A 21,630-nucleotide genomic window follows, 5' to 3' on the forward strand; every position below is an offset into this window, starting at 1 on the left:
AGCTGGTATGACATGGGCATACAAAAACTGCCATAGCGTCTACAAAAATGCATCAACAGAAATGGTGATTATGTCGAAAAATAGCTAAATGTTCAAGCTGTAAACTGATGTAAACCATTGTGGAAATAAACAGGTCTATGTACTTACAAAAAAATAGGAGACCTTAAGTTTGGGATTACCCTCGTATGTAAAAGTGCCACGAGACCAAGTAGACTAATTCCTAACGATATCGTGCGGCCTTGATTCCAGATGCAACAGTTGCACATGCCGGCTAGATCGAAAAGATAAGCAAGGATTCAGTATCGCCCCGTCAGTTGTGAGACAGTTTTCCCGCACCATTCTATCATAATACAAGAAAATTTTGGTTCAGAATGAGGTATGAGATAGTTTAAAGTGTGTGAGTTGGGAGCACTCACCGCCGCCTGTGCCGCTATTCCCTGTCAGGTTGCGGTCCGGAGCCCTGCCTCTCTGCCGGGGAGCAACTCTCGAGAGCGGGGGATTTCAGGGCTGCAACAGAAGACGGCGCAAACTCTGCAGGCTGCACGTTCTCCGAAACTTTTTCGTACTACGCTAATTACGTCCATTGTAACGTAACAAGATGTTTTCGTTTCATGCACTGAGTTCAGGTACCTTCGTCTGCACCATACCGTTGGTATTTGTAATGGAATACGTGACAGCTTCTTATAATCTGAATTCCAAATGTACACTACTGGCCATTAAAATTGCTACACCACGAAGATGACGTGCTACAGACGCGAAATTTAACCGACAGGAAGATGATGCTGTGATATGCACATGATTAGCTTTTCAGAGCATTCACACAAGGCTGGCGCCGGTGGCGACACCTACAACGTGCTGACATGAGGAAAGTTTCCAACCGATTTCTCATACACAAACAGCAATTGACCGGCGCTGCCTGGTGAAACGTTGTTGTGATGCCTCGCGCAAGGAAGAGAAATGCGCATCATCACGTTTCCGACTTTGATAAAGGTCGGATTCTAGCCTATCGTGATTGCGGTTTATCGTATTGCGACATTGCTGCTGGCGTTGGTCGAGATCCAACGACTGTTAGCAGAATATAGAATCGGTGGGTTCAGGAGGGTAATACGGAACGCCGTGCTGGATCCCAATGGCCTCGTATCACAAGCAGTCGAGATGACAGGCATCTTATCCGCATGGCTGTAACAGATCGTGCAGCAACGTCTCGATCCCTGAGTCAGCAGATGTGGACGTTTGCAAGACAACAACCATCTGCACGAACAGTTTGACGACGTTTGCAGCAGCATGGACTATCAACTCTGATACCATAGCTGCGATTAACCTTGACACTGCATCACAGACAGGAACCCCTGCGATGGTGTACTCAACGACGAACCTGGGTGCACAAATGGCAAAACGTCATTTCTTTGGATGAATCCAGTTTCTGTTTACCGAATCATGATGGTCGCATCCGTGTTTGACGACATCGCGATGAACGCACATTGGAAGCGTGTATTCGTCATCGCCCTACTGGCGTATCACTCGGCGTGATGGTATGGGGTGCCATTGGTTACACATCTCGGTCACCTCTTGTTCGCATTGACGGCTCTTTGAACAGTGGACGTTACATTTCAGATGTGTTACGACCCGTGACTGTACCCATTTCAGCAGGATAATGCACGACCGCATGTTGCAGGTCCTGTACGGGCCTTTCTGGATACAGAAAATGTTCCACTTCTGCCCTGGCCAGCACATTCTCCAGTTCTCTCACCAATTGAAAACGTCTGGTCAATGGTGGCCGAGCAACTGGCTCGTCACAATATGCCAGTCACTACTCTTGATGAACTGTGGTATCGTGTTGAAGCTCTGTTTGACTCAATGCCCAAGCGTATCAAGGCCGTTATTACGGCCAGAGGTGGTTGTTCTGGGTACTGATTTCTCAGGATCTATGCACTCAAATTGCGTGAAAATGTAATCACATATCAGTTCTAGTATAATATATTTGTCCAATGAATACCCGTTTATCATCTGCATTTCTTCTTGGTGTAGCAATTTTAATGGCCACAAGTGTATTTGCCTCACCTAGCTAGTGACTGTTTGTCGACACAAGTGCTTGTGTATTTTTTGACTACTAAGTTACAATTATCAAAATATGTTTCATCTGAGACATAATATACCACAACTCTTCTTGACCTTATCATAACGGTTATGTAATATGCCACGATTTCTAGTTCGGACGACTTAGACACTCGTCTTGACAGAGTGAAAAAACTCAGAGCTTGTCACAATTTATGGAGTATCTGTACACAGTCTGTCACCAGCTTCCAAGTTGCCACAGTCCTAAACCTACGCGAATACAATAGTCTGTCCTGACACTAATAACGTGTTTTATACGATTTACTTCTGCAATGCTTCCGAGTAATGTTGTGGACTGATAGCATTGCAGTACGATAAGAATTCCGGCTCTAAGACATCGATAATAAGCTGTAAACTTGTTTCCATCTTGCTGTTTTGATGAAGTCAGATTTTACACTGCATTTTATCGAGTTCCCTTTGAAGTCTGTGGCGACACATTCGTCGACGATTTATAGTAACCGTCAGAATTAAAGATTTCCCGGTAGTAGGTCCTTGATGGACCTACGAAAAGCTACATAAATGGAAATCTACAGGACGCAGATGGCTCCGAAATTCACCAAAACAATCGTAATTCGAGCATTTATAAGGACCTCCCCTTTCTGGAAGTCCTAGTAGAAAGCACAACAGATGACACCATACGCCACACACTGAGTAAAAGTGTTAGACGAACTTGTGATTTTCAGTAACTCGTAGCTGTGTGGCGTTGTTCAGCCTGGAACTAGTCTCGATGGAAGCTCGCTAGTACAGATTTTGCATACGTTTACCAAGAAATACGACAGTGTGTTTGCTGGCTGTACAGGGTGGTCATAAATAATCTTAGAAGATTGTAAGAGTGTTTCAGGGTAGATTGTGCTGATAAGAAAAAGATTCGATAGGTTGTGCCTTTTCCGAGTTTATTCGCATTGAAGTTAGCAAATCAGGCCGTAGTGCGCCCCAAATTCAAGCGGTCCGCCAGATGCAATTAGTCTCAGTTATTCTCATAGGGTAAACGATAGCGCACGAGACTCCTCAGCCTTTGGCACCGGTTCTATCCTTACTACCGCCCCATATCCAATTTTTTTATCGCTTTCTTGTTCGGTTTTAAGAAACTCTTGAATTTGCGAGCGCAACACCCTGATTGGATAACTCCAATCCTAATCAACTCTAAAAGGGCGCTACGTATCGAATTTTTTTCTTAACAGTTACTTCTCATCACAATCTATCCTGTAACACTCTTAAAAGCTCTTTAGACAGTTTCTGACCACCCTGTAGAAGGAATATGCACCACTTGTATGGCGGCATTTGCCTGGAGCGAATTATGGAAAACACGGAAAACCTAAATCAGGATGGCCGGACGGCGATCACAACTATCATCCTCTCGAATGCGAGTACAGTGTGCTACTTCGATCTGTATCTTTTCTAGGGTGAAACTGATGGTTCTCTAGCAGGGCCTCATTTTCTTTTCCCTTCCTGTGTATATTATTCCTCCTGTAGGATGTTTTCTAGCCCTGCTCCCTTATTTGATTATAAGTCATCCAAAGCTACAAAGGTTGTAAGGTCGGATTTAAGCAAAGGAAGATACACGGGAGAGGTCTTCATCAACCTGACAATCGCATAAGACACTGTCAGCCGCCGAAGGCTGTTTTATTTGACGTGAGACTATAGTCTGCCATCAGTGAGCAAGATTCGAGCTTTCAGAAGTAAAAGAGAATACGGTGTCATCTCTGAGCACACTCTACCTCACGCTACTAATCACTTGAATCCAAACCCCAGCAAAAAAAAGGTCTACGTTTCCCACCGATCTCAATAGCTGAGAAGTATGTGACTCCATTCCCTGGCGAGCATGCTGTTTCTCATGTATGGCAAAATTTCATGAACGCTTGTCCTGGAAGAAGTATTTAAATACACTCCTGGAAATTGAAATAAGAACACCGTGAATTCATTGTCCCAGGAAGGGGAAACTTTATTGACACATTCCTGGGGTCAGATACATCACATGATCACACTGACAGAACCACAGGCACATAGACACAGGCAACAGAGCATGCACAATGTCGGCACTAGTACAGTGTATATCCACCTTTCGCAGCAATGCAGGCTGCTATTCTCCCATGGAGACGATCGTAGAGATGCTGGATGTAGTCCTGTGGAACGGCTTGCCATGCCATTTCCACCTGGCGCCTCAGTTGGACCAGCGTTCGTGCTGGACGTGCAGACCGCGTGAGACGACGCTTCATCCAGTCCCAAACATGCTCAATGGGGGACAGATCCGGAGATCTTGCTGGCCAGGGTAGTTGACTTACACCTTCTAGAGCACGTTGGGTGGCACAGGATACATGCGGACGTGCATTGTCCTGTTGGAACAGCAAGTTCCCTTGCCGGTCTAGGAATGGTAGAACGATGGGTTCGATGACGGTTTGGATGTACCGTGCACTATTCAGTGTCCCCTCGACGATCACCAGTGGTGTACGGCCAGTGTAGGAGATCGCTCCCCACACCATGATGCCGGGTGTTGGCCCTGTGTGCCTCGGTCGTATGCAGTCCTGATTGTGGCGCTCACCTGCACGGCGCCAAACACGCATACGACCATCATTGGCACCAAGGCAGAAGCGACTCTCATCGCTGAAGACGACACGTCTCCATTCGTCCCTCCATTCACGCCTGTCGCGACACCACTGGAGGCGGGCTGCACGATGTTGGGGCGTGAGCGGAAGACGGCCTAACGGTGTGCGGGACCGTAGCCCAGCTTCATGGAGACGGTTGCGAATGGTCCTCGCCGATACCCCAGGAGCAACAGTGTCCCTAATTTGCTGGGAAGTGGCGGTGCGGTCCCCTACGGCACTGCGTAGGATCCTACGGTCTTGGCGTGCATCCGTGCGTCGCTGCGGTCCGGTCCCAGGTCGACGGGCACGTGCACCTTCCGCCGACCACTGGCGACAACATCGATGTACTGTGGAGACCTCACGCCCCACGTGTTGAGCAATTCGGCGGTACGTCCACCCGGCCTCCCGCATGCCCGCTATACGCCCTCGCTCAAAGTCCGTCAACTGCACATACGGTTCACGTCCACGCTGTCGCGGCATGCTACCAGTGTTAAAGACTGCGATGGAGCTCCGTATGCCACGGCAAACTGGCTGACACTGACGGCGGCGGTGCACAAATGCTGCGCAGCTAGCGCCATTCGACGGCCAACACCGCGGTTCCTGGTGTGTCCGCTGTGCCGTGCCTGTGATCATTGCTTGTACAGCCCTCTCGCAGTGTCCGGAGCAAGTATGGTGGGTCTGACACACCGGTGTCAATGTGTTCTTTTTTCCATTTCCAGGAGTGTAGAATCGAAACCAACACAATATGGGAAACGGTTTACCAATATATTAAAAAGGTAGAGATGGTAACCATGGGATCTGGAATAGCTCGAGAATAGAAATTTCTTGAAGACGGGAAAGAAGGAGCATAACACAACTCTCAACACAGGATCTATCAGCTGCACTTTGTATGCGGCTCGCACATGTACTGAACGCAACAAAAAACTTTTATTTCAAAAGATTTTTAAGTCTTTATAAAGACTTTTTAAGATGTACACTGACGAAAAAGTATCGGAACACCACAAAGGAGTTGTGCGACATAACCGAAAGTTGGTAGGTTCGTTTTTACATCTGAAATCTGATGTCTATTGCAGTTTCGCGCCAGTTGCGTAAGTGAGGATGTAACTAGGTTTGCTTTAAATACACTCTGTAACGGTCGTGAGCGTTAGTTATCTTTGAGGTTGGAAATGGTAAGTTGATGTGAATCAAGAACGCCTTTAAGCTGACAAAGACGCCATTATAAACACCTAACTGAGTTTGAACGAGGTCGTGTAATGAGGCTACGATAAACTTCTGCGACAGTGCAGAAGGACTTGGCAGGAATGTAGCTACGTGATTGCTAGCATTCTCGGGAATGTACAGTCACAAGAAGACCGGTCACTGCACGGTGACGTCGTACTACCGACAGGCGTATGGCTCCAGCGCATCGTACTTCATCTGCAGCAGCAACCTGAAAAGCAGTTGGCACCACAGACACACAACGAACTGTTACTCGTACTAATCGGTTACTTCAAGGACAGCTCCGAGCCAGGCGCCCTTTAGTGTGCATTCCACTGGCCCCAAACCATCACTATTTGCGACTTCAGTGATGTCGAGCGAGAGCTTATTGCAGGGCAGAGTGGAGGTCTGTATGATTTATGATGAAAGTTGGTTCGTCAAAAATAAAATGTGTGTGAAATCTCATGGGACTTAACTGCTAAGCTTATACCCTACATAACCTAAATTATCCTAAGGACAAACACACACAACCATGCCCGAGGGAGGACTCGAACCTCCCCCGGGACCAGCCGCACAATCCATGACTGCAGCGCCCTAGATCGCTCGGCTAATCCCGCGCGGCGAAAGTTGGTTCTGTCTAGGTGCCAGTGATGACCTTGTGTTGGTTAAAAGGAGGCTATTTGAGGGCCTGCAACCAACCTGTCGCTAGACACACTGGACCTACACCTGGGGTTGTGGTCTGGGGTGCGATTTCGTACGGCAGCATTACCACTCTCGTGGTTATCCCACACACCCTGACTGCAAATTTGTACGTTAGTCTGGTGATTGGACCTGTTGTGTTGCCATTCATGAACAGCATCCCAGGGGGTGTATTCCAAAAGGAGAATACTCGCCCACATACTGGTGTTGTAACACAACCGACATGTTGTGTTTGCCTACTCGATCACCAGATGTCTCTCCTATCGAACACACATGGGACATCATCGGACGACAACTCCAGCGTCATCCACAAACAGCATTAACGGTCCCTGTATTGACCTACAAAGTGTAACAGGCGTGGAACTCCAACCCACAAACTGACATCCGGGACCTGTAAGACACAAATTACGCTCGTTTGCATGCTTGCATTCAACCTTCTGGCGGTTACACCGATTGTTAATGGACCTGCATTTCACATTTGCAATGCCTTATCTCGCGTTTACATTAACGTGTAATCTTGCAATGTTAATCACCTAAATATGTTACCTAGATAATGCATTGCCGAAATTTCATCTTTCTACATTAATTATTTTTTGTGTTGCGAGTTTTTTTCGTTAGTACATTTGATGAACTAGCTATATCGATTACAATCTCCATTTTGTAGGCAAACACCAAACGGTGGAAACCAATATAGGAGCACGCTTCGCACAAAGCAGCCCGACGACACTGCAGTGGGTCAGCGGTATCGACCGCCATTATCAGAGGTTTGCATGTGCCGAGGACACCCGCCCACGAAAATATACTACATGTTTGCGCCGAACGAACAGAGATTGTGGTGATACTGCTCCTGTGAGTTGTGTGTGGCCAATTCCGTATCGGATTTTATATGAGAGGTTTAAGTAAATACTCATCGGTTCCTTCCTACTGCATAATGTGAGAGATAGGAACACCGTAGAAACAGATTGGCAACAGCGATGAAAGCTAGCTCGTCAACAAAAGACTTCTTGTTATTACGTATGACAGGGAGTTTCTGAAGAACGTTCCCCGTTTAAAAACGAGGGAAAGAGAGACTCGAATTACTTCAGATGTTACGGTACAAAAGGATCCTGAAAATCTGGCGAGCATGTATGAATACGAGTGGGCGAGTTATGGACACGGCGGCTGCCTGCCGAACTGTATCTGTCTGAGTGTAGTGAGGCGACAGAGAAATCCAGTGGTGGTGGTGGTGGTGGTGGTTTGATAATCTGGGACCTTTTTTTCTCGTTTAGGCCCTTAGTACTGGTTTTTACCAAAAGAAAAGTATCTTTAACAATGAATTGTTTCCTAATCTGTGGCAGCCGTTTGTAATTGAACATTTTCTGTCCCAAAGTGATTATGCTCCAGTCAACTGTTGCACCATAGTACGAAGTAGCTGACGCGCTGGCCTGTGCAGAGACCTAGACTGAAGCCGCCGAAAATCTTTGGTATGAACTGCAGCATCGGTTCAGTACTAGATCAAATTTCCCAAGGCACGACTTGTAGGTTACTAAGCCAATTACGCCCATACCGAGAAAAACGTGCGTCGTGCTAAATTATTAACGATAACGTGCACCACAGTACCAAAGAGTAAATTGCGATTCAAACTCATAATCAAGTGTATTCGCAGTTAATTCCTCCTAATGAAAGAAACGTTTCTCCGAGAAGTATTGACACCGTTGTGAGTAAATTTATTTTCTTGGTTTTCATCTTTATCTACATACATGACTACTCTGCAATTCACAATCGCAGAGGGTACTTCGAAATACCTTCAGATTATTTTTCTACCGTTCCACTCTGTACCAGCGCGTGGTTAAAATGAAGGCTCCAATCTTTCTGTACGAGCCCTGATTTCTCTTATTTTATTACAATGATCCTTTCTCCCTATGTATTTTCACATCCAAAGGAGAATGTTAGTGACTGAAATTTAGTGAAAAGATCTCACCGCAATGAAAAACACATATTCTAATGATTGCCACCCCAATTCACTTATCATATCCGTGACACTTTCTCCGCTATTTCGATATAATAGAAGACGAGCTGTTCTTCTTTGGACTTTTCGACATCCTCCTTTCAATCTTATCTGGTAAGGATTGCATATCACACAATTATACTGTAGCTGAGACGAACAAACGTGGTGTAGGTAGTCTCTTTAGTAGACCTGTTGCATCTTTTAAGTGTCCTGCCAATAAAACGAAGTCTTTCGTTTGCCTACCCCACAACATTAACTATCGTTCCAGTTTAACTTCATTATAATCATAATAAATCCCTGGTATTTAGTTTAATTGACAAGCTTTTGATTTCTGTAATTTATTGTGTAACAGAAAATTTAAGCCATTTCTTGTCGTACTTATATGGATGACCTCTCACTTCCCCTTATTCAGACAAAATTGCCACTTTTTGCACCATACAGATATCGTGTCTGTCATTTTGCACTTTTAGACGGTAAGTGACAGCATCATCTGCAAAAAAAATTTAGGGGGGGCGTATGCGAACTTGCAATACTTTCAAAAAATCAGTTATAAAGTCCAAAGTTTTCACGAATACGTAACTAAATTCGGTAGAGTTATTAAGGAATGTCATATGGATACGCACAAATCTTTTCATGCTTGTCGATGTTACACGTTTTCGATCATAACCAGTTGAAATTTTTTTAACAAGGTGAGTACAAACGTTTCTTTTTTGAAAATTTTGTCAGAAGGAAATTAACGTATTTTTCTAGAGAGTTTGACATACCAATATTACAAATATCTGTTGGACAGAATTTGGTATCTTCTTCTGCTATATTTTTAAAGCTCTCTAAATTTCTGTGAAAAAAATTGACCAAATCTTAGGACTTTCTCTTACGTAAATGGCTTCCTACTGTAGCAAATGGTAATTCCTTCCACAGAATGTTTCACTACAGTACTGACTAACAGCGGTGCTGAAGTTAAGTGCTATAATGTCAGTGGGTTGAGAGGAAAAGGTACAACAGTTGCCAAAACATAAGTTCGGAAAACCTGAATCACAGATTTGACAGTGTTAGCATCAGGCATTGCCTTATCTGAGTGAAGTAGAGCAAACCATATGCATTCTCCTCTTCATCCTCAAGCATTTTTTTCTTTCCTTAGGTTAAGGTGATTTTGAAATTGAACAACAATAAGGTCAGCAGAATAAATTGTCCTGTTATCAGTTTCCATCAATATAGACGGCGTGAAAGGTCCTGGATCAAAGCCTAGCCTCTGTGGAGTCGATAGTCTGCCAGGATTAGCACAGTTAAAAACTAAACAAGCCTTATACGCTAAACAAATGTTGTCTTTGGGCATAGTTTTCCATGAATACACTTTTATAGGAGTTCTGGATATGCTTAACACCGAATTATTCCCACATTATGGCCGCATAAAACTGGAAGAAAACACCACAGGAATAAATAATATGACGAAATACAGAACAACAAGGGTGCGTGGCCCCCTGCAAGCTTTTGTTAATTGTCATTTTTATCCCGCGTAGAAGTGGAATTCGAACGTAATATTCAAGAATTGAAATTTCAATACTGTGTAGTAAATGAAGGTTCAATAAAAAAATGTTCACAATTTTCGTCCCTTTTGCTTACGTCCCACTTAAAGAGGGCTGCTCAGAGTGTCGCCTAAATCGATTATGTTGATTACGAACAACAGAGGGCCTACAACACTTTCTCGGGGAGCGCCAAGTGTCACTTCTGTTTCTCTCGGCGATATACCGTCGATTACTAAATACTGCGACCTTTCTAACAGGAAATCACTAATTCAGTCGCACAACTGAGAGGATAATCCATGTATGTTCATATGTGTGTGAAATCTTATGGGACTTAATTGCTAAGGTCATCAGTCCCTAAGCTTACACACTACTTAACCTAAATTATCCTAAGGATAAACGGACACACCCATCCCCGAGGGAGGACTCGAACCTCCGCAGGGACCAGCTGCACAGTCCATGACTGCAGCGCCTTAGACCGCTCGGCTAATTCCGCACGGCGATAATCCATAGACACACAATTTGACTAGAAGTTGGTTTTGAGGGACGGTGTCAAAAGCATTCTGGATAGCTAGAAAAATAGAATCAATTTGTATCCTTACGTCGTGTGAATACAGAGTTATTTGTGTTTCACGATAACGATATTTTCTGAATCCGTGTTGACTGTGCTTCAATAGACGCTTTTCTTCGAGAGAACACGTTGTTTTATACGTGTTCTTAATCGTTTATCAGAAGATCTACACTACTGGCCATTAAAATTGCTACACCACGAAGATGACGTGCTACAGACGCGAAATTTAACCGACAGGAAGAAGATGCTGTGATATGCAAATGATTCAGAGCGTTCACACAAGGTTGGCGCCGGTGGCGACAGCTACAACGTGCTGACAATAGGAAAGTTTCCAACCAATTTCTCATACACAACCAGCAGTTGACCGGCGTTGACTGGAGAAACGTTGTTGTGATGCCCCGTGTAAGGAGGAGAAATGCGTGCCATCACGTTTCCGATTTTGATAAAGGTCGGATTGTAGCCTATCGTAGCCTATGGTATCGCGACATTGCTGCTGGCGTTGGTCGAGGTCCAATGACTGTTAGCAGAATATGGAATCGGTGGGTTCAGGAGGGTAACACGGAACGCCGTGCTGGATCCCGACGGCCTCGTATCACAAGCAGTCGAGACGACAGGCATCTTATCCGCATGGCTGTAGCGGATCGTGCTGCCACGTCTCGATCCCAGAGTCAACAGATGGGGACGTTTGCAAGACGACAACCATCTGCACGAACAGTTCGACGACGTTTGCAGCAGCATGGACTGTCAGCTCGGAGAGCATGGCTGCGGTTAACCTTGACGCTGCATCACAGACAGGAGCGCCTGTGGTGGTGTACTCATCGACGAACTCATCGACGAACCTGGGTGAACCAATGGAAAACGTCATTTTTTCGGATGAATCCAGGTTCTGTTTATAGCATCATAGTGGTCGCATCCGTGTTTGGCGACATCGCGATGAACGCACATTGGAAGCGTGTATTCGTCATCGCTATACTGGCGTATCACCCGGCGTGATGGTATGGGGTGCCATTGATTACACGTCTCGGTCACCTCTTGTTCGCATTGACGGCTCTTTGATCAGTGGACGTTACATTTCAGATGTGTTAAGGCCCGTGGCTCTATCCTACATTCGATCCCTGCGAAACCCTACATTTCAGCAAGATAATGCACAACTGCATGTTGCAGGTCAAGTACGGGCCTTTCTGGATACAGACAGTGTTCGACTGCTGCCCTGGCCAACACATTCTCCAGATCTCTCACCAACTGAAAACGTCTGGTCAATGGTGACCGAGCAACTGGCTCGTCACAATACGCGAGTCACTACTCTTGATGAACTGTGGTATCGTGTTGAAGCTGCATGGGCAGCTGTACCTGTACACGCCATCCAAGCTCTGTTTGACTCAATGCCCAAGCGTATCAAGGCCGTTATTACGGCCAGAGGTGGTTGTTCTGGGTACTGATTTCTCAGGATCTAAGCACCCAAACTGCGTGAAAATGTAATCACATGTCAGTTCTAGTATAATATATTTGTCCAATGAATACCCGTTTATCATCTGCATTTCTTCTTGGTGTAGCAATTTTAATGGCCAGTAGTGTATAATGGCCCATTCTCAGAACGGACGCGTACATATGTAAATTATCGTGAGTTCAGGGTAAATGCCCAGGTAAAAATTGTTTCTGAATCGACAAATTAAACCTGTTCACATGAATCACAAGCTCTGTGTAACTGCGCGGAATTGGCAGCCGTAAGCACTGGTCTGTAGACGGCATGCGGTGGCGACACTCACTGAAGGCAGCAGAGATGACGTAGGGCACCACGCCGCCCTCCCAGCGCCGCGTCGAGCCGTCGCGGATGGCGGCGTTCCTGTTCTGGAAAACACACACCACACAGCGGGCTCTCAGCACTGCGACACAGCTAAAACACTGACCGAACACTCCAAACACTCACCTCGAAGGCACGTCATTCATGCCAGGTATCCAGAACTGCTATCGTGGCTCACAGTCGTAATTAATTATGGCAACAGATCCAGGGCTCGGTAAAATACACTCCGGCGACAAAAGTCATAGTATAGAGATATGCCCATATACAGGTGGCGGTAGTATCGCGTACACAAGGCATAAAAGAGCAGTGCACTGGCTGTACTGCCATTTGCACTCAATTAATTCATGTGAAAAGATTTCCGATATGATTATGGTCGCACGATGGTAATTAACCGACTTTGAACACGGAATAGTAGTTGGAGCTAGACGCATGGGTCATTCCATTTCGGAAATTGTTAGGGAACTCTGTATTCCAGGTTTCGCAGTGTCAAGAGTGTGCCGAGAATACCAACCGTCAGGTAATACTTCTCACCACTGATAACTCAGTTGCCGACGACCTTCTCCTAACGAGCGATAGCAGCAGCGTTTACGTTGTCAGTGATAACAGACAAGCAATAATGCGTGAAATAACCGCAGAAATCAATGTGGGACGTGCGACGAATATATCCCTTGGGACAGTGCTGTGAAATTTGGCGTTAATGGGCTATGGCAGCAGACGAGCGACGGGAGTGCCTTTGGTAATAGGAAGACAGCGCCTCTCCTGGGCTCGTGATCATATCAGTTGGACCATAGTCGACTGGAAAATCGTGGCACGGTCAGATGAGTCCCGATATCAGTTGGTAAGAGCTGATGGTAGGGTTTCAGTGTGGCGCAGACCCACGGAGCCGTGGATGCAAGTTGTCAACAAGGCACTGTGCAAGCTGGTGGTAGCTCCATAACGGTGTGGGCTGTGTCTGCATGGAATGGATTAGGTCCTCAGGTCCAACTGAACCAGTCATTGACTGGAAGTGGTTATGGCCGACTGCTTAGAGAGCATTTGAAGCCATTCATATACTTAATGGTCCCAAAAAACGATGATATTTTTATGGCTGAGAATGCGCCATGTTACTGGGACACAATTGCTGGCGACTTGGATGGAAAACGTTTTGGAAAATTCGAGCGAATGATTTGGCCACCGAGATCGCAAGATATGAATCCCATCAAACAGATATGGGACATACTCGAGAGGTCAGTTTGTGCACAAAACCCTGCAATTATGGACGGCTCAATAAGTCTGCAGGGGACTTACAGCGACGTCGACTTGCTGGACTACGATCGGCAAAACGAGGTCCAACAAGATATCAGCAAGTACCCCATGACTTCGTCAGCTGAATGTTATACAAAAATGCACTAGTATGATGTAAAATCAACTCCTCATAGCTATCAGCATAGTGAGGGGATTTTCGGCTGATGTCGTAATGGGACTTCAGACTTGCTTGATGTTTTGCTGTGATCCAATGCAGTCGTAAATTATAACTTTAAAATCACAGTTTTGTGGAGGTGTAGGTGCTCATCTCTCATTATTACGTGCATCAAACAAATCTTGGGGAATGAAGTTCCTTTTCCAGAATCTGTCAGTGAATGTGCTTACCTAAAGTGTTCTCATAGGCCTGAGGAGCTACCTTTCCTTTCAATGAGACCGTAGGACGGCTGAAACTCACTGATGATAGCGAACAGTGCGGTAGCGCATTCATAGGAGCAAATTACAAATTACTGTAGCAGGTAGTCCCGACTTTGTGCACACTGCACGACTTATGTCTGCTCCTGACATTCACTTTGTTTCGCATATGTTTGGCAGTAGCCCCAACGTACGATTTTTTTGGGGATATTCACATCTTATTCCGATTCACACTGTGTTCTGTAGAGACAAGTTAACTCATATGAGGCCTTCTTGGCATTATACGAGGAGACTTCAGAAAGTAAGTAAAACATGTCGTCCCACGCAAACACCGTAGGGCAACAGGAATAGCGCACTGTCAGAAGAGAGTACATATTCTGCGTTTCCTGTAGACACAGCCCTGTTGCGGTACGGATAACAGGTGTATCACAACGTGCGACTGAAGCAGGGCGTCAATGGAAATGTACTCCAAAGTTAAAGTACGCGGTACTGTACGATGCTTGTGAGAAAGATGTCTAAATTTCACACACAATCAGTGTGAAATTCGGGCGTTACGTGGACCATATGCAATGTAACGCCCAATCGCAGTGAAATGGCGCCAATATTTAGACATAGGTGATATGGGAAGAAAGGCCATAGACATCGACCACAGACGAAAATATCCAGTCAGTTGAGATGATGAAATATTCGTATGCCATATTGGCTGGGAGACACCACCTGGAACGTTCGGCCACCTTTTAACTGACGCCACTTCGCTGACTTTCACTTCGATGATGACGAAATGATGATGAGGACAACAAACACACACACAGTGAGAGAGAGAGAGAGAGAGAGAGAGAGAGAGAAACGTTAGCCACAAGACCTCGAACATTCGACATCGAGGAAACGATTCGCGTCAGTCGCGGATTTTCCAGTAGTGAGAAGCTCCGCACTGCGGTTCTCGAATGACTCCGTGTCGAAGCAGTGGAGTTCTATCGTCGAGGAACTGAACGTTTGACAGAACGTTCTGACTGTTGTTTACACAGACTTTGTGACTATTTTGAAAAATAATGCCATGTGTATGTGTCATTTTGAAGTGTAGTGTAGCATTCAATAAAATTTACATGGCCTGTTATAACAGCGAGTAACTTACTTTTTGGACTCTCCTCGTACTAACTAAACGCAAGGATCATTGTAATACGCTCTTGTCTCCACCAACAAACTTAGCTTTTATTCAATTACTAGCAGGCGAAGTTGTCTCACAGAATTTTTACGGTATCACTACTCTCGACTTCCCTAGACAGCCCAGGTAACTCCTGTACATTTGAGACTGCTGTCGCTCATGCATCAGCTGAGCGGAAATATTGGTTAGTCTTGGAAGTCTGCAAGGACCGACATGACGTTAGATCGCCACAGTGAACACAGAAGTATTGGCAAATCCAGTGATTGTTGGCCATCACTGATAATCTCCAGACCATGTAATTTCCAGACAATGCAACATAACACCAACCATGATCCAGATATGGAACATCCCAAACGGGGTGCTCGTTTTTCTTTGTCCAGTCCCTGCGCTTTGACATTTAACAGTACCTCATGAAGCGGACACTCGTTCACAGTCGATACCATATACGGGTAAGTACTATAAAGGTAGTACGCTAGGAATGAATGGAGCAATTTTTCTCACTGGACACTGAGTGCACGTGGGCTAACGCACACCTGCCCCTATAAACAAAGTACCACCTTTTGTTTAATCTCGTCAGTGCGCTCATATGTTCAAGATCTGCAAACAGGAAGGATGGTTAGGGTTTAACGTACGGTCGACGGCGACTAGACAAGGATAGAGAGTGAACTCTTCCTTGTCTTTTACAACAGGAAACCCAAATAATTCTATATCTTAAAGCAACATATACATTGAATGGCACTGAAAAACGGTCACTTCGACTATAAGTATGCGAGAGAAACTTTTGAGGGGGCAGTCTTTTGCTGGACACGGTTATAGAGAGGCATGTTAGTTTGTGGAATGAGTGATGAAACTGTCACGTATGGACTTAAAAAAACTTCTGCTAGTTGGCTAGTGTTGGACTTTGCAATATTTTCGGCACTCTTTTGATTTCAAGAAATTATGATAATTGCTAGGTCTTGGGACTTGGAAATATTCCAACTGCAGTTGGAATCATAAATATTTTGAGTGTTGCTGGACATGGAAATATGTTCGACTGTTACCAGACTTTGATCTAAGAGTTGTATGTATGTTCCATATAGATACAGAGTTTCTCTCGCTTACTTATAGTCGAAGTGACCGTTTTTCAGTGCCATTCAATGTATATGTTGCTTTAAGATATAGAATTATTGGGGGTTTCCTGTTGTAAAGGACAAGGAAGAGTTCACTCTCTATCTTTGTCTAGTCGCCGTCGACCTTACGTTAACACAGAACGTAGGGGACTATGGCTATGACACAAGGGACAATAACAGAGAGACAGAAGAGATAACGACAACGAGCTGGGCTGAAAGAGTGAGAGAGGAAGGACAGCTGGGAGTGGATGAATATGAGCGACTTAACAGCGATGAACTGGTGTATGTGTGTTAGTTAGGGGAGCTTGTGGGAGTTTGAGGTGCGTTGCGTGTTGAAAAAAGCGCGAGTTTGTTAACATGCTAAAATTTTTGGAAATATTTTTAAAGGTACAGAGGAAGCTAGAATGAGACAGCAGGTACCTCAATTTTCTTTTAAATAAACAGTAACAAATTCGCATTTATTGTGCTTCGATAGGAGCGATTTCCCTCTTGTTTGCAAGTCTTCGAACTGCAGTAGATTCTCAAGAGTGCAACTCACAGCAGCGAATAAAAAAATTTAAACAATGATAAAGAAATAAATCAACGCAAAGAGAAAATGGGCACAGTTATTTCTTTGACAAATCTCTCAAAGTCTCTAACCAACGCATGTCAACAAGAAGTTGATATACAGGGTGTCACAAAAAGGTACGGCCAAACTTTCAGGAAACATTCCTCACACACAAAGAAAGAAAATATGTTATGTGGACACGTGTCCGGAAACGCTTACTTTCCATGTTAGAGCTCATTTTATTACTTCTCTTCAAATCACATTAATCATGGAATGGAAACACACAACAACGGAACGTACCAGCGTGACTTCAAACACTTTGTTACAGGAAATGTTCAAAATGTCCTCCGTTAGCGAGGATACATGCATCCACCCTCCGTCGCATGGAATCCCTGATGCGCTGATGCAGCCCTGGTGATTGGCGTATGTATCACAGCCGTCCACAATACGATCACGAAGAGTCTCTACATTTGGTACCGGGGTTGCGTAGACAAGAGCTTTCAAATGCCCCCATAAATGAAAGTCAAGAGGGTTGATGTCAGGAATTAGTCCGACTCCACCAATCCATCGGTCACCGAATCTGTTGTTGTTGAGAAGCATACGGACACTTCGACTGAAATGTTCAGCAGCTCCATCGTGCATGAACCACATGTTGTGTCGTACTTGTAAAGGCACATGTTCTAGCAGCACAGGTAGAGTATACCGTATGAAATCATGATAACGTGCTCCATTGAGCGTAGGTGGAAGAACATGGGGCCCAATCAAGACATCACCAACAATGCCTGCCCAAACGTTCACAGAAATTCTGTGTTGATGACGTGATTGCACAATTGTGTGCGGATTCTCGTCAGCCCACACATGTTGATTGTGAAAATTTACAATTTTATCACTTTGGAATGAAGCCTCATCCGTAAAGAGAACATTTGCACTGAAATGAGGATTGACACGTTGTTGGATGAACCATTCGCAGAAGTGTACCCGTGGAGGCCAATCAGCTGCTGATAGTGCCTGCACACGCTGTACATGGTACGGAAACAACTGGTTCTCCCGTAGCACTGTCCATACAGTGACGTGGTCAACGTTACCTTGTACAGCAGCAACTTCTCTGACGCTGACATTAGGGTTATCGTCAACTGTACGAAGAATTGCCTCGACCATTGCAGATGTCTTCATCGTTCTAGGTCTTCACCAGTCGCGAGTCATAGGCTGGAATGTTCCGTGCTCCCTAAGACGCCGGTCAATTGCTTCGAACGTCTTCCTGTCGGGACACCTTCGTTCTGGAAACCTGTCTCGATACAAACGTACCGCGCCACGGCTATTGCCCCGTGCTAATCCATACATCAAATGGGCATCTGCCAACTCCGCATTTGTAAACATTGCACTGACTGGAAAACCACGTTCGTGATGAACACTAAAGCAATGAGTCGCATGTCAACACAAGCACCGAAGTCAACATTACCTTCCTTCAATTGGGCCAACTGGCGGTGAATCGAGGAAGTACAGTACATACTGGCGAAACCAAAATGAGCTCTAACATGGAAATTAAGCGTTTCCGGACACATGTCCACATAACATCTTTTCTTTATTTGTGTGTGAGGAATGTTTCCTGAAAGTTTGGCCGTACCTTTTTGTAACACCCTGTCTAACAATGTTTATGTCCTGGTATGTTCACGGACAACGAGTTTTGGTTCGGAGACGGTACTGGATTTCCGATCGACGGTTGGCGGTAAGCTGTGTCGGCACCCACTCACCACTAGAACGTCCTCCGGGGAGACCCCAGCGATGTCGCCCTCGAAGAGCCCCGCAGCAAGGATGGGGTCCGGGGAGCCGTCGTCCAGTGGCGGCTGCAGTAGCGCTGTAACACCACACAACACAACACATCGCGCTGCTGGCTCCGAACTCTAAGGGCTGCGCAGATAGCGAGGTAGCACCAAGCCGTACATCCCGGCCCAGGAGTATACCACGCCATTTCGAACTGTTCTAGGCAAACTTAATGAAATAAATTATGTCACCAACTGCAAATAAGTTCTTTTGGTTGGAGGGGACCGTTAAAGCTTACGTGTTTGACATACCACTCGCAAATAATACTGCAATGTCTGTAAATATCCAGTTAAATTGGCGGAGATGAATAACTTTGAAACGTCACAACTTACATCTGCAACCTGAATATCAGAGAGCAAAGAATGTTAAAATTTGTTTCCTCCAATGTACGACGGAGTGTGAAAAGGAAAAATGCTTATATGACTGTGTGTTCTTCTAAAGCGGCTAAGCACCGGTACGCACCTGCGGCAGAGGTGGCGGACAGCGCAAACTCCTTGGCAGAGATGGGCTCCCCTGGCACGTCTGCTTCCTGCAACACACACAACAGGCACACCGATCAACATGTCTGCTCACAGGTGACGGGCCCTGGCTAGAGTGGCGCTCTACCACAACTATGGTTCGTTATTTTTGGAAGAGAACATAGACGATGTAGTAAATGGTAGGATTAATGGCAGTATTGCTAGCATTGCCAGAGAAAGAAACATAAGTGAATGTATGAGGAAGAAACTGGACGGCGACTACTTCTCTTTGCCTCCTTTTTTTTTCTTTTATTTTTTAATATATAGTTAGTGCCTCACATAGCTCACTGTTAGTTCATTGTATATGTTATATGCTTATTGTTGTTGTTGTGGTCTTCAGTCCTGAGACTGGTTTGATGCAGCTCTCCATGCTACTCTATCCTGTGCAAGCTTCCTCATCTCCCAGTACTTACTGCAACCTATGTCCTTCTGAATATGCTTAGTGTATTCATCTTTTGGTTTCCCTCTATGATTTTTACCCTCCACACTGCCCTCCAATGCTAAATTTGTGATCCCTTGATGCCTCAAAACATGTCCTACCAACCGGTCCCTTCTTCTTGTCAAGTTGTGCCACAAACTCCTCTTCTCCCCAATTCTATTCAATACCTCCTCATTAGTTACGTGATCTACCCATCTAATCTTCAGCATTCTTCTGTAGCACCACATTTCGAAAGCTTCTATTCTCTTTTTGTCTAAACTATTTATCGTCCATGTTTCACTTCCATACATGGCTACACTCCATACAAATACTTTCAGAAACGACTTCCTGACACTTAAATCTATACTCGATGTTAACAAATTTATCTTCTTCAGAAACGCTTTTCTTGCCATTGCCAGTCTACATTTTATATCCTCTCTACTTCGACCATCATCAGCTATTTTGCTCCCCAAATAGCAAAACTCCTTTACTACTTTAAGAGTTTCATTTCCTAATCTAATTCCCTCACCATCACCAGGCTTAATTCGACTACATTCCATTATCCTCGTTTTGCTTTTGCTGATGTTCATCTTACATCCTCCTCTCAAGACACTGTCCATTCCATTCAACTGCTCTTCCAAGTCCTTTGCTGTCTCTGACAGAATTACAATGGCATCGGCGAACCTCAAAGTTTTTATTTCTTCTCCATGGATTTTAATACCTACTCCGAATTTTTCTTTTGTTTCCTTTACTGCTTGCTCAATATACAGATTGAATAACATCGGGGAGAGGCTACAACCCTGTCTCACTCCCTTCCCAACCGAACTTCCCTTTCGTGTCCCTAGACTCATAGCTGCCATCTCCTTTCTGTACAAATTGTAAATAGCCTTTCGCTCCCTGTATTTTACCCCTGCCACCTTTACAATTTGAAAGAGCGTATTCCAGTCAACATTGTCAAAAGCTTTCTCTAAGTCTACAAATGCTAGAAACGTAGGTTTGCCTGTCCTTACTCTTTCTTGTAAGATAAGTCGTAAGGTCAGTATTGCCTCACGAGTTCCAGTATGTCTACGGATTCCAAACTGATCTTCCCCAAGGTTGGCTTCTACTAGTTTTTCCATTCGTCTGTAAAGAATTCGCGTTAGTATTTTGCGGCTGTGGCTTATTAAACTGATTGTTCGGTAATTTTCATATCTGTCAACACCTGCTTTCTTTGGGATTGGAATTATTATATTCTTCTTGAAGTCTGAGGGTATTTCGCCTGTCTCATACATCTTGCTCACCAGATGGTAGATTTTTGTCGGGATTGGCTCTCCCAAGGCCGTCAGTAGTTCTAATGGAATGGAATGTTGTCTACTCCCGGGGCCTTGTTTCGACTCAGGTCTTTCAGTGCTCTGTCAAACTCTTCACGCAGTATTGTATCTCCCATTTAGTCTTCATCTACATCCTCTTCCATTTCCAGAATATTGTCCTCAAGTACGTCTCCCTTGTATAGACCCTCTAATACTCCTTCCACCTTTCTGTTTTCCCTTCTTTGCTTAGGACTGGGTTTCCATCTGAGCTCTTGATATTGATACAAGATGCTCTCTTTTCTCCAAAGGTCTCTAATTTTCCTGTAGGCAGTATCTATCCTACCCCTAGTGAGATAAGCCTCTACATCCTTATATTTGTCCTCTAGCCATCCCTGCTTAGTCATTTTGCACTTCCTGTCGATCTCTTTTTTGAGACGTTTGTATTCCTTTTTGCCTGCTTCATTTACTGCATTTTTATATTTTCTCCCTTCATCAATTAAATTCAATATTTCTTCTGTTACCCAAGGATTTCTACTAGCCCTCGTCTTTTTACCTACTTGATCCTCTGTTGCCTTCACTACTTCATCCCTCAGAGCTACCCATTCTTCTTCTACTGTATTTCTTTCCCCCATTTGTGA

The 21,630-nt window shown here is 44.8% G+C and overlaps 1 protein-coding gene across 1 annotated transcript in view; it reads right to left on the reverse strand.

Annotated features, from left to right (window-relative positions):
- Positions 1 to 21,630, reverse strand: part of LOC124775553 (zinc metalloproteinase nas-6-like) — a 104,207-nt gene that overhangs the window by 54,649 nt on the left and 27,928 nt on the right. Inside the window, exons 4-7 of the mRNA XM_047250386.1 lie at positions 19,230 to 19,296; positions 18,707 to 18,801; positions 14,387 to 14,400; positions 12,438 to 12,514 (exon numbers count right to left, since the gene is read on the reverse strand). Coding sequence (XP_047106342.1) covers positions 12,438 to 12,514; positions 14,387 to 14,400; positions 18,707 to 18,801; positions 19,230 to 19,296 — 253 coding nt within the window. The remainder of the gene's footprint in view (positions 1 to 12,437; positions 12,515 to 14,386; positions 14,401 to 18,706; positions 18,802 to 19,229; positions 19,297 to 21,630) is intronic.

This window comes from Schistocerca piceifrons, chromosome 1 (genome assembly GCF_021461385.2).
Source record: "Schistocerca piceifrons isolate TAMUIC-IGC-003096 chromosome 1, iqSchPice1.1, whole genome shotgun sequence".
NCBI classification, from domain to species: domain Eukaryota; kingdom Metazoa; phylum Arthropoda; class Insecta; order Orthoptera; family Acrididae; genus Schistocerca; species Schistocerca piceifrons.